This window comes from Palaemon carinicauda, chromosome 28 (genome assembly GCF_036898095.1).
Source record: "Palaemon carinicauda isolate YSFRI2023 chromosome 28, ASM3689809v2, whole genome shotgun sequence".
NCBI lineage: Eukaryota > Metazoa > Arthropoda > Malacostraca > Decapoda > Palaemonidae > Palaemon > Palaemon carinicauda.
This window is the reverse complement of record NC_090752.1, coordinates 9,324,090-9,338,645: the sequence shown is the minus strand read 5'-3', so window position 1 is coordinate 9,338,645 and position 14,556 is coordinate 9,324,090. Positions and strand designations below refer to the sequence as shown.

Below are 14,556 nucleotides of genomic sequence, written 5' to 3'. Positions count from 1 at the left end.
TTGGCTTCGGTCTTCCGGCATAGAGGCTTAGATCTTTCCAACAATAAAGATCTACAAGATCTCCTTAAATCTTTTGAGACCTCTAAGGAACGTCGTTTGGCTACACCTGGATGGAATTTAGACGTGGTCCTAAGATTCCTCATGTCAGACAGGTTCGAGCCTTTACATTCAGCCTCCCTGAAGGATCTCACTCTTAAGACTCTTTTCCTGGTGTGCTTGGCCTCAGCTAAAAGAGTCAGTGAGATTCATGCCTTCAGCAAGAACATCGGTTTTTCGACAGAAAAAGCCTCTTGTTCTCTTCAACTTGGTTTCCTAGCCAAGAATGAACTGCCTTCTCGTCCTTGGCCTAAATCTTTTGATATTCCTAGCTTATCAAAGATCGTGGGCAACGAGCTAGAGAGAGCATTATGCCCCGTTAGAGCTCTTAAGTTCTATTTAGCTCGTACTAAGCCTTTAAGAGGTAAATCTGAAGCGTTATGGTGTTCGGTTAAGAAACCATCCTTACCTATGTCAAAGAATGCTTTGTCATATTTTATCAGATTGTTAATACGAGAAGCTCATTCACACTTGAGTGAGGAAGACCGATCTTTGCTTAAGGTTAAGACGCACGAGATTAGAGCTATAGCAACTTCCGTGGCCTTTAAGCAAAATAGATCTCTGCAAAGTATCATGGACGCGACCTTTTGGAGAAGCAAGTCAGTGTTCGCGTCATTTTACTTGAAAGATGTCCAGACTCTTTACGAGGACTGCTACACACTGGGTCCATTCGTAGCAGCGAGTGCAGTAGTGGGTGAGGGCTCAACCACTACACTTCCCTAATTCCATATCCTTTTAATCTGTCTCTTGAAATGTTTTTAATATTGTTTTTTGGGTTGTACGGAAGGCTAAGAAGCCTTTCGCATCCTGGTTGATTTGGCGGGTGGTCAAAGTCATTTCTTGAGAGCGCCCAGATTAGGGGTTTGATGAGGTCCTGTTGTATGGGTTGCAGCCCTTGATACTTCAGCTCCTGGGAGTCTGTCAGCATCCTAAGAGGATCGATGGGCTCCGTGAGGAAGACAGACTTAAAAGGCAGAGTAATCGTCTAAGTCGACTTCCTTACCAGGTACCTATTTATTTTGGTTTTGTTATATTGATAACTGTCAAAATGAAAAAACTCTTAGCTTATACGCTGTAAACATATTAACTCTGGTCTCTACCCACCTCCTTGGGTGTGAATCAGCTATTATATATTCACCGGCTAAGTTTAATATTTAAAAATGATATTTTAATTATAAAATAAATTTTTGAATATACTTACCCGGTGAATATATAAATTAAATGACCCTCCCTTCCTTCCCAATAGAGACGCAGCGGGACGAGAAGAATTGAAGGTTTTGTTTACATCCGAGAGTGGTATCTGGCCGACAGTTGGCGCTGGTGGGCACACCCGCAACCTGCATAGCGATCGCTCGCGAGTTTTTTTAGTATGTTGTCTGTCGAGCCGCAGAGTTGCAGCTATTATATATTCACCGGGTAAGTATATTCAAAAATTTATTTTATATTTAAAATATCATATTGTATATACAGGTATGTGTATATGTGTGTATATATATATATATATATATATATATATATATATATATATATATATATATATATATATATATACTGTATATATGTTGCATTGCATCCACTGTATATATAAATGTATAGTTTATTTTTGTGTCCAACAGCACATACTATACCACAAGTACAACCATCTTCTTGGAAGCCTCGCTTGAACCCAGTCGAAGTGCACTCAGCACTCAGGTGTAAGATATATGATTATCTTGCTTATTGGACTCCTCTTTAACAACATACTTTAGTATTCTTGTTGCACCATTCACAGTCCGTCATTGATTTGTTACATAGATGGTGCTGTCGTGTCGTCTTATGATAGCATAATTTTTTTTTTCTAGATTCTGCATTCTTTATTTTTTTATTTCAGTACAGCTAATCATAGTAATAGTTGAGTGATGATCAGTTGTTAACACTTCTACATTCAATTCTAATGAGCTATTTCCCATATTTCAATGGATGTTTATTTTGATGTTTTAATAGGGGAGAGCTGTATTTGAAGTGTAGTTAAGGGAGTAGTTGCAATATAATGTATATTGTTATAATTCTATTACAGTACCATGAAATATGTGAAAATAGCTTATTAGGCACTAAAATAATTAAGGTTCCATAAGGGAAGAAAGGAGTGGACAGATGACATTGAGAATTTACAAACTTATTCTAAATAGATAAAGGAAATTGAATGTGTATAAAAGACTGCTAACATGACATGCAGAAGAAAGTAAGGAACCTGCGTATATGCTGCAGTATTTTAATAATATATATATATATATATATATATATATATATATATATATATATATATATATATATATATATATATATATATATATATATATATGACATTTGAGAAATAATTTTTTGGTATATTGAATAAATAAAAATAATTTTACATACATAGCATTGCCTGGATTTGTGTTATGGTAAACTTTACATTACTTTTACAGACAATGCACATGCTTATATTTGTAGAAATGGGGTCACTGCAGACATGCAGCTCATAGCAATTCATTTAAAAGAACATTGTAAATATGTTAATTGAGTGGATGAACAAAATTATATCACCACCCTAAATACAAATTTTCACTAACCATATTAAAACCAAGGGTAACCATTTGTGAAAAAATAATTTAATTTCTACTATGACATTCGTTATTTCTATACTACCTGATGTTTGTGGTGCTTCTCTTTCAACGCTGTTTAAATGCTGACAGTCCTAAAATTAGAAAATTTTCTGTTTTCTCTCCTTGTAAAATACCTCCCACACTAGTTAAGTATTTGTTAATCTGACGGTTGAATGCAACTGTCTATGCATGGGTATGCCATAGGTCGTTTATTTCTTCAGTCTTGAAGTCAAAATCATATCACTAGCCTCCTGACATTACTATTCTGGGGAGGAGGCATATTATGAGTATCAGGTGAGTAAACAAATAATAAATTTAATTGACAAAATTACGTTTATTTCTGTGATGTTCATAGCGCTGAATGGTACACGCTGATGAAAGTGGGTCAGTGAAGGAAAGATATAGGAAATGTAACATACTAGATTAATGCACTTTAGTTAATTGCTTCTTGACCACTTCTCTGACAGAAGATATTTCAAAGTTACACCCAACCCGTCCTGGGAAACATCCAAGAAAAGGAAAGGGTCTGGAGCTCTTACATCCAAAGATACTCTGAGGGTTAAAAGAAGAGAATCATCCCACTAGTGAAAGTTGATTTTGTATCTATAATTTATAAATGCTAGATACAACGGAATTCAAATCAAGTCCAGAATGAAGGTCCTGTTCCAATGCCAATTGAGGTGAGATTGTAAACAATTAATTCAATAACCCTCTCAGATTATGGACTGGCACACTAGAACCTCTAGGTAAAACTTGAAGAGTTAACCTAGGGTTCAGAACTGGGCAGGTTATTCTAGAAGCATTGCTATGACCGAAGACTCATAGGCCGTCTAAGATACACAAGCACAGCAAAAGTAGTAAAAGTGTATGAAGCTCACTACTGTTAACCACTGAAAGTTGAAAAATAGCTTGATTGCCACTTCAACTTCTATAATTAACTAGCCTAGTGTTATCTGGATTTTTCCCTGAACATTTAGGGGACATTTATTTTTACTTTTTGAACTATTAACACAGTCAGCTATCAGCTGAATATAACTCCCGAGAAGAGAAACTACTAGAAAATTACATTCCTCAAAACGATTAAAGAAAAGATACTTCTGTGCCAAGCACTCCTTTAAAAAGTCGGTTGAACAACTCGCTTGTATTCATAGTAAAACGCATAAATAATCTTAAATCACAAAAAAAATAATCTCGATCATAGGTCAATCAAAAATTTAAAGAGTGCAAATGCAATGAGAAAACTGAAAAGACATCAACTGCCAGATTAACTCAATACTTAATTAGAAGGGGAGGCATTTGTTGCAATGAAAGAAATTGTTTAAATTTTTTGGGCAGATGTCATTATTTAAACAGCTTTGTTGTAGAAGCACAATGAACATTAAGAAGAGCAAATACAATGTGAGAACTGAGAAGATAAAGGAACTATGGTGCACTCATGCCTATATAATTGCCATCAACTGCAAAATTTAACTCGATACGTAAGTAGAAGGAGAGAGATACTTAAGTAGAAGGGGAGACATTTTTGCAAGGGAAAAAAACAGGCGTTTTTTTTTAAATTGTAAGGTAGACATCGGCATTCAAAAGATTTGAGATGAAAGCACTATGAATATTAGGGAAGTTTCATAGAAATAACATAAGATGCTATTTACCTTATACCAATAGGGATCTCCACTATTCCTGATTATTAGTGATAATAGTTTTCTGTTGTCTTAAATTTTTAATTATTTTCCACTTATACACGTTAATGTTTAGATATTATGTAACTTGCCACTTCTTGGTGCTTTCCAGAAGTTATTAAAGACTGCAAGATATCTTTATTCTAAAAGTGGGATTTGTAAATGGGAATCTCTCTAACAACATTGCTGAATTTAACCTATTAACTTGGTGATTGTCAGAAGCTAGAAATTATTTACTTAAGCCTCTGTTTACATAATTGATAGTCAGCCATGCGCTAGGCCTTGGACAGATTAGGAGGTACTGTATCATGTTTATCCTTGGATGCTAGATAATTTCCCCTACCCAAAGTTGGTAGAATTGTGTAGGAGTAATGAGAATGAAGCAATATAAAGTACAGTGTACTGGATTGTATATCTATAAAAGATTTGAATAATATTAAGAAATAACCTTCAGTAGCAAACAAAGACTACTATTACTGTAATAGAAATTATATGAAATATTTTTTTTGAGATATAAAATAAATTAAAATCATGAAACTTATTTACAGAGTACTGTACAGTAGCCCATTTGCTATATCCCAAGTATCACTCGCCCCAGTTTTAATACAGACACCCTTTAGGGGTGAGCGAGCTGGGTATATTCCTGGCATTCCATGCAACTTTTTTCTCTGGTATACTTGGCAGTATTTATACCTTTGAAATGGTGCTTTAAGGAGCATTTCACGGAGCGACACAGGTTGAGCCCAGAAATAATTTTTCATACACCCACAAGGGATTCTAATACTTCATTACCAGTTTACATTTTCATCGTTGGGGATAAGATTCCCCTGGAAAGCGAACAATCCATTAGTGTTATTTTTTGTGTAAAAACAGCACATGTTTGCAAATTGAAAAGTGATAGTGTAGTATTTTACTATACTGTACTGTCCTTTCCTCTCATAGATTTATAAATTGAATTTTTTTATGGCTATTTATTGTGCCTATATTACATGATGTAATCTACTAATTTCTTTTTTATTGTCTGGCCGTAGAAAACAAAACCAGAAGTAACCCCATTAAATGACTTGGAAGTTTGTACTGTATCCACGTAGGAATGGATATTGTTTTAAAACTTCCCTATTTTCATGAATTAAACTTACGAGTGTTTTTCAACAAGTTTTCCTATTTTCTATTTGTGCTCTCACATTTATATGGGAATTAGTTGGAAAATTTATAGTTTAGGTTCTACTAAATAAGAAATAAAACAAATATAGTACTATTTCTGTCAGAATGCAATGCTCCCTATTTCTGCAAGTTGAATTATTGCTAGAAACCTTTTCACTTCAGAGAATAAAGTTGAAAATACTCATAGATAGTGCATTTGATAGTTATGCTTATTTATACTGCAGTTCACTCTTCTTTTGCTTTCATTATTACTTTTTTGCATATGAAAATTAATATAATTAATATTCCATTTTGATCATGCTATTTCAAGTAGATAAGGAGTTCAAGCTTATAAGTAAATAGGCACGCTCTTTTTTTTAGTTTTGAATTATCAAAGGATTGCAATTGAATTATATCAAAGACTTCTTCGAAAAGATTAATTTCAATTGTCATTTCTTCAGTCATGCTTGAGTATGGCTGGCATTTGCATAGTGAACTGACATCATTGTTGATATTGGTGTAAAATATGCATAATTTCAAGTACAAAATTAATTTAGCGTGTCATGCAGTATTTTTTATAATTAAGAAAGGTGTAATAAAAGATGAGATTTGATGGCTATTATATTTATATTTACAAAGAAAAAGGACTGGTATAATCTTAGGATTTTATATATGTGTATACATATAAAGTGTAAATATATATACAAGTACTGTATATATACGGTATATATATGTATATATATATATATATATATATATATATATATATGTGTGTGTGTGTGTGTATATATATATATATATATATATATATATATATATATATATATATATATATATATATATATATTTATATATATATATATATATGTATGTATGTATGTACGTATGTAATGTATGTATATATGTATGTACCGTATATATATATATATATATATATATATATATATATATATATATATATATATATATATATATATATATATATGTATAATGTGTATATAGTAATACCCTGGTTTATGTCATTTCAACCTGTCATTTCTGACTGTACATCAGTTATCCTTGGGTATTAGATAAGAAAATAAGAATCACATTATGTCATTTTTTCACAATTTTACGTCGTTCTATATCACACCCTAGCAGTACCAGCTGAACTCAGTTGAGTCCCTTGTTAGGCTGGGAGGAACGTAGAGAGTAGAGGTCCCCTTTTTGTTTTTGTTTCTTTGTTGATGTCGGCTACCCCCCAAAATTGGGGGAAGTGCCATGGTATATATGTATGTATGATGTATGTATATCACAAGATAATGATTAAGTGCTGTCCTGCACAATATTGTACTTCACATGGAAGCTTACCAATTTAGGTATCTTAGTTTTATATAACAGTACCAAGGTATAGGTACTTTTTAGTGTTCAGTATGTCACTTTATGTAATGAAAATTGCCTTACATCTAGTTTCTTGGAATTGATTAATGACATAGAGCAGGGTATTACTTCTAGAAGAGGTGGAAGACCCAGACCTATATGGCTGAGGACTTTGAAGTGTGAAGTAAGAGATGATGAATGGAGAAATATTGACTTAAAAGCTCAAGATAGAGATGATTGGCGAAATCTAACTGAGGCTCTTTGCGTCAATAGGCGTAGGAGATGATGATGATGATGATACAGTGTATATATATATATATATATATATATATATATATATATATATATATATATATGTGTGTGTGTGTGTGTATGTGTATACATATACAGTTAAGTAATACCCCTCCCTACATTGATAACCAATTCCAGGCAATGTTCTTTACGTTAATTTTTGACATAGCCCAGAAATCCCCATATAATGGGATGTATATGTTTCCTATCATTACACAATAGATGACAAAGTACTTACAACCTGATATGATTAAAAAAAACAGATAGGATATTAAGATATGTATTATAGTAGAGTAATATTAACACACTAAGAATGGTCACTTTACCATAAACAAGGCGTCTCCTGCTTACTGGACACGAAAGAAGGTCAATAGGAAAATGATGAACTAGTTGTTTGAGGGGAATGGCATCAATATGATTGTTGATTTAAATGTGGCTTCTATTAGAGGTTTGTCTGCTGTAAAACCTGATGTTGATGACAGTGGTTCTTTATCGAAAAGATCTTGGACACTATTAGAAGTTTATGCAAAAATGTCTGATATAAGATCTTGGGAGTCAAAGATTTCCAGACACTTTGATAAATAATAAAATGCACACTGCATATCTTTAAGCCTGTAATGGCTTGGTTCTGAATTCAAGAAACATTTTTCAATTTTATATTGTTCTTCAAATTTTAGCAAATCTTCGTTAGTCAGTGGTTGATTGTGGGACTCTGTCAACTCGTCAAAATTTTCTTCCAACTTCATATCAAGGTCTTTACTAAGGGATACGCAATTCTTCAACGTGTCCTTTACTGGCTCATTAAAACATTTGAAATAATGAAGAATTGAAGGTGCAGTTTCTTTCATACACCATTACTTGCTGTTCGAGTCACTTTAGTCAAATAAGCACTGATGTTTTCAATATTAAACTTACCCGATAATCATGTAGCTGTCAACTCCGTTGCCCGACAGAATTCTATGGAGGGATACGCCAGCTATCACAATACTAGAAGGGGGTGTACTTACCAGCGCCACCTGTGGCCAGGTACTCAAGTACTTCTTGTTGACACCTCCTCAATTATTCCTCTGTCGTGCTTCCGGCAAGACGTTCTGGGATACGCTTATGTTCTTGGAGTATTTTCACGACTTTGGTGAAGTATTTCTCTTTGATTTCGGCTGTCGCTTTACTGGAAACTTCTATATTAGCTTAGTTAGCTTTTGGAATTATTTTGATTAATTATGGTGACGAAGAGAGTATGAACTCTCTTTCACCTTTAAATGGCCGACCCTTCCCTTAGACGGAAGTGTTGGTGTCTAAGAGAGTATAGACTCTCTTTCTTAATTTTGCTTAACAAAGTTATAGATTTATTTTATATCTCTCCGCCTCTTATAGGCCTCTTCCAGTAGGCGGTCTTTTCTTGGTACCGAAGTTAATTAACATTGAGCCCGTCATTTCGGTTTTACCTGTTAACATATTATGCTATTTTAATGTCTTTGAAAGAATTTCTTTGATAGTCTAGTACTGTTTTCAAAGTTGAACTAACGTTTTGTTTTGTCTCTGCAGTTGTTGACGTTCAGAACGTTCAACTTGCACTCTATCGTTACGATAGAGAAAGAATTTTCACGGTTTCACATTGCAGTAAGAGTAACCGTGTCTAGCGTTTTGTTCATTCTTTCTTAACTTAATGGTTTTAATCCTAATAAAGGAACTTTTCATTTTGGGAAATATTTCAGTTTTTTCCTTTAACAATAATATGTTTTAACGATATATATGATTGGGCTCTTCTCTCAGGTTCTAAGTCAAGAGAGAGAGAGAGAGAGAGAGAGTTAGAGACGGAGGGAGAAAGAGGAAGATAAACGTTTCATTCAAGCCTGCCAGGCGTACGAGTAACGTTATCGTTTTTGCTCTTCTCCCTAGTCTCTTTAGGGGAAGAAAGTAAACGTTTCTAGAGTGATCTAGTGTTTAGTCTCTTTCCAGCCACTGAATTATTTATCTTTCATTAGATTTTTCTGTTACATTGTAATTCTGTTTTCGCAATTACTAACTTTTGAGAAAGGATAGAATTGCGTGTTTCAGGTACAAACCACTTAAAGTTTCGAGTTCAGTGAAATAAGTGCAAACAGAAAATCAAAGTGATAAGTGATTAGCGCAAAGTGTGTCAGTGTTGTGCGTGAGGGTACTTCTGTGCGCGCCAGTCGTTCTCCCAGTCCGGGACCTCTTGCAAGCTCCCAAACCCAGGGGAGAAGCAATGTCGAAGGACAAAAGGGTTCAGCAGGCCTTGATCGGCGCACAGAAGTATCCTCGGTGGTTGTGGGCGTGTCTTACCGAGACCGTCACTCCCACCCGCAGACGATTGAGCCCTTATTTTGCTCGTCTGCAGAAGAAATTTAGGGGAGAAAACGCTGGTCTCAGGTCTCAAGACCTCTTAAACATAAAGTCCAGACTTATGCCAGACGTACGAAGTTAGAGTTCAACAACCCGGATGCAGTCATTGGGTTAGCTCTGACTCTCCTCAGTCATCAGTTGAATGCACTCCGCCTAAGAGGAGTAGGGTTCTGCCGCAACAGATCTCTGCTGTTAAGGCTTTACCTCAGCAGACCTTAGTGTCTGCCGACCCCAAGTTGACTCTACTGCAGTCCATGCAGTCACAACTTTCGGTCTTGATGCGTGAGTGTCGGGCTGAGAGTGTTGCACCTCCGCCTCCGCCTACACTCCCTCCACCTGCGCTCGCTCCGCCTGATCGCAGTACCACCTGCCAGGCGTACGATGTTGAGCCACGTTCTGAGTTGGCTGTTCCCAGTGGTGCTCAGCCTCCGCCTTCTTTAAGGCAACCTTTACAATGGGATCAGGAGGATTATACCTCTCTTCCTCCGCCTCCACTTGCTGCTCCACCAGTGATGCAACACTCGGTTGAGGTACAACAACCTCTCCCGTCCTTGAGTCAGTCTCCTCAGCTCTCGCTGCAGCGAGCTCAACCCTCCACAAGGCAAGCACCACTACACCTTAGCCTTGCGCCTCAGGAGCCTCAGCTTGCGAGACATTTACCTTGTTCTGCGCAGCCTCTACCTCATCGCGCTCCGCTCACACCACAGGAACAGGAACTTGCTACTCCGCTTCCGCCAACCGCTCAGCAAGCGCAACCCTTGGGTTCAGCCACTCATGCCAGGAGTCAGCCTCCTCCACCCATGCGCCTACCTTCTGCTACTTCCTTTGATCAGCCTTTGCAGACTGAGCCTCAGGTGTTCCCTCAACAGAGTCTTGAAGAGGAAACCACAACTATTGTTGTTCCAGCTCGTTCTGACTCTGCTGTTCAGCATACCTTACCTCCATTTTCAAACCTTATGATAATGGAGGTTATTTGTATTACTTATAAAAATATATTTGTATTCCTTGCAATATATTTTTAACAATATCGCAGAATATGGCAAAAAATATGAATCATGAGTTATGAATGTAAGGTAAATATTATGTTGATATTTAAACCCATGCAAGCATGCATAAAGCACTCTAGCACTGGTCATGGAATTTCTGAGAAATGTTAAACGCCATGCACACGCTCTGCTTACCTTACAGCATGCTCTACATACAGCATGCTCTGCTTACAGCATGCTCTGCATACTACATGCTCTGCATACAGCATGCTCTGCATTCAGCATGCTCTGCATACAACATGCTCTACATACAGCATGCTCTGCATACAGCATGCTCTGCATACAACATGCTCTGCATACAGCATGCTCTGCATTCAGCATGCTCTGCATACAACATGCTCTGCATACAGCATGCTCTGCATTCAGCATGCTCTGCATACAACATGCTCTACATTCAGCATGCTCTGCATACAGCATACTCTGCATACAACATGCTCTGCATACCTTACCGCATGCTTCTCAGTCACACATCTTTGGTTGTTGCCAACTCACTAGACTGTCAAGCAGTTTCATAACGTTGCCTTCTAGTCTGCTGCTTTTGCACCAGTGAACCCTCACTGAGAGAACTTAGCTTTTCTAGGATATGGTCCCTGTAGATGAGAAAGTTCTTTTCTCCCTCCTTCTGATATTCCCTTGAGGACTCTGTCATTTGGAGGGAGCCTTTAGCTGCATAGCCTCCTATGGACTTTTATTTAAGCGTAACATGCTTCCAGGGAAGGTAATGGTTCCACTTCAGTCGCTAATCCCGTCTGTTACCACACCTGCTCCCATAGACCTTGAGCTGTGTTGCAAGACATGCAGTCCAAGCTTAGTCCTTGTTAGAGGATTTTTTGTTTACGGAGTCAATGTGTCACGGGGAAGACGTTCAACAACCAACAGAAGTGACTTGTTGTGACGCAGTGCGGCAACCTCAGCAACCCGATAAGGAGTTGTCTGTACGACCCAGACAGTCTAGACAGATTCGGGTTGTCACTGTACTTCCTCGCTTGCCCATGATTGACAGTTCACAGACTGTGCAGCAGTACCATGATCTTGTGTCCGGCTCCGTCAGACGACTGGCTTTTAAGAGCTCCCACAAGTCGTCGCTGTCTGGAGATTTTCAAATGGACTATGGATCTGACCAAGGAACTGGGCCTCCTGGTCAATTTTGAGGAGTCTCAGCTCGTTCCATCCCAGACCATTGTCTCCTTGGGTATGGATCTTCAGAGTCGAGCTTTTCGGACTTTTCCGTCGGCCCCAAGGATCTTCCAAGCCCTAGAATGCATCCAGAGCATGCTGAGAAGGAACCGATGCTCAGTCAGGTAGTGGATGAGTCTAACAGGGACACTTTCATCGCTGGCCCTGTTCATCGTGTTAGGGAGACTCCACCTCCCCCCCCTTCAGTATCATCTAGCTGCTTACTGGATAAAGGACATGACGCTAGAGACGGTCTCAGTTCCTGTTTCCGAAGAGAGGAGGTCTTCTCTCGCGTGGTGTAAGAACAGCTTTCTTCTCAAGGAAGTCTACCTTTGGCTGTTCAGAAACACGACCGCCGTCTCCTCTCGGACGCATCAGACACGGGCTGGGGTGCGACTTTGGACGGACAAGAATGCTCGGGAACATGGAATCAGGAGCAAAGGACACTTCACATCAATTGCAAGGAGTTGTTGGCGGTTATTCTGGCCTTGATAAACTTCAAGTCCCTCCAGCTTAACAAAGTGGTGGAGGTGGACTCTGACAACACCACAGCCCTGGCTTACATCTTCAAGCAGGGAGGGACTCTTTCGTGGAAGTTGTTCTAGATCGCAAGGGACCTGCTCATCTGGTCTAAAGATCGAAAGCTAACTGGTAACGAGGTTCATTCAGGGCGGTATGAATGTCATGGCAGATCACCTCAGACGGAAGGGTCAGGTCATCCCCACAGAGTGGACCCTTCTCAAGAATGTTTGCAACAGACTTTGGGCCCTGTGGGGTCAGCCAACCATAGATCTGTTCACTACCTCGATAACCTAGAGACTCCTGTTGTATTGTTCTCCGATTCCAGACCCAGCAGCAGTTCACGTGGATGCTTTTCTGCTGGATTGGTTCCATCTCGACCTGTATGCATTCCCGCCGTTCAAGATTGTCAACAGGGTACTTCAGAAGTTCTCCTCTCACAAAGGGACACGGCTGACGTTGGTTGGCTCCGCTCTGGTCCGCGAGAGAATGGTTCTTAGAGGTACTGCAATGGCTGGTCGACATTCCCAGGACTCTTCCTCTAGGAGTGAACCTTCTAAGTCTACCTCACGTAAAGAAGGTACACCCAATCCTCCACGCTCTTCGTCTGACTGCCTTCAGACTTTCGAAAGACTCTCAAGAACTAGGGGCTTTTCGAAGGAGGCAGCCAGAGCGATTGCCAAAGCAAGGAGAACATCCACTCTCAGAATCTATCAGTCTCAAGGGGAAGTCTTCCGTAGCTGGTACAAGACCAATGCAGTTTCCTCAACCAGTACCACTGTAACCCAGATTGCTGACTTCCTGTTATATCTAAGGAAAGTAAGATCCCTTTCAGCTCCTACGATCAAGGGTTACAGAAGTATGTTGGCAGCGGTTTTCCGCCACAGAGGCTTGGATCTTTCCACCAACAAAGATCTACAGGACCTCCCTAGGTCTTTTGAGACCTCAAAGGAACGTCGGTTGTCCACTCCAGGCTGGAATCTAGACGTGGTCCTAAGGTTCCTTATGTCATCAAGATTTGAACCTCTCCAATCAGCCTCTTTTTAGGACCTCACATTAAAAACTCTTTTCCTCGTGTGCTTGACAACAGCTAAAAGAGTAAGTGAGATCCACGCCTTCAGCAGGATCATTGTTTTCACATCTGAAACGGCTACATGTTCCTTGCAGCTCGGTTTTTGCTAAACGAGCTTCCTTCACGTCCTTGGCCTAAGTCGTTCGAGATCCCAAGCCTGTCCAACTTGGTGGGGAATGATCTGAAGAGAGTACTTTGCCCAGTTAGAGCTCTTAGGTACTATCTAAAAAGGTCTTAACCTTTACAAGGACAATCAGAAGCCTTATAGTGTGCTATCAAGAAACCTTCTTTTCCAAGTTCTAAGAACTCAGTTTCTTACTATTCAGGCTTCTGATTAGAGAAACACATTCTCATCTGAAGGAAGAAGACCTTGCTTTGCTGAAGGTAAGGACACATGAAGTGGGAGCTGTGGCTACTTCAGTGGCCTTCAAACAGAACCATTCTCTGCAGAGTGTTATGGATGCAACCTATTGGAGAAGCAAGTCAGTGTTCGCATCATTCTATCTCAAAGATGTCCAGTCTCTTTACGAGTACTGCTACACCCTGGGACCATTCGTGGCAACGAATGCAGTAGTAGGCGAGGGCTCAGCCACTACATTCCCATAATCCCATAACCTTTTAACCTTTCTCTTGAATACTTTTTATGGGTTGTACGGTCGGCTAAGAAGCCTTCCACATCCTTGTTGATTTGGCGGGTGGTCAATTCTTTCTTGAGAAGCGCCGAGGTTAAAGGTTGTGATGAGGTCCTTTAGTATGGGTTGCAGCCCTGTATACTTTAGCACCTTTGAGTTGATTCAGCCTCCCAAGAGGAACGCTGCGCTCAGTAAGGAAGACGATCTTATTAAAGGCAGAGTAACGGTTCAAGTCGACTTCCTTACCAGGTACTTATTATTTCATTGTTATTGTGGATAACTGATTATATGAAATACGGGATACTTAGCTATCCTTTAGTCTTGTACACTGGTTTTTCACCCACCCCCCTGGGTGTGAATCAGCTACATGATTATCGGGTAAGTTTAATATTGAAAAATGTTATTTTTATTAGTAAAATAAATTTTTGAATATACTTACCCGATAATCATGATTTAATCGACCCTCCCTTCCTCCCCATAGAGAACCAGTGGACCGAGGAATAATTGAGGAGGTGTCAACAAGAAGTACTTGAGTACCTGGCCACAGGTGGCGCT

At 38.9% G+C, this 14,556-nt stretch overlaps 1 protein-coding gene across 6 annotated transcripts in view; it reads left to right on the top strand.

Annotated features, from left to right (window-relative positions):
- The window catches only part of ATP8A (ATPase phospholipid transporting 8A1), a 355,359-nt gene that overhangs the window by 333,478 nt on the left and 7,325 nt on the right, over positions 1 to 14,556 (top strand). For 4 of the 6 annotated variants that reach the window (XM_068351771.1, XM_068351773.1, XM_068351772.1 and 1 more), the window contains one exon: positions 1,713 to 1,846. The exons of the other annotated variants lie outside the window; for them this stretch is intronic. In XM_068351771.1, coding sequence (XP_068207872.1) covers positions 1,713 to 1,831 — 119 coding nt within the window. In that variant the 3' untranslated portion in view covers positions 1,832 to 1,846. Of the gene's footprint in view, positions 1 to 1,712; positions 1,847 to 14,556 lie in introns of those variants that run through there. 6 annotated transcript variants of the gene reach the window in all.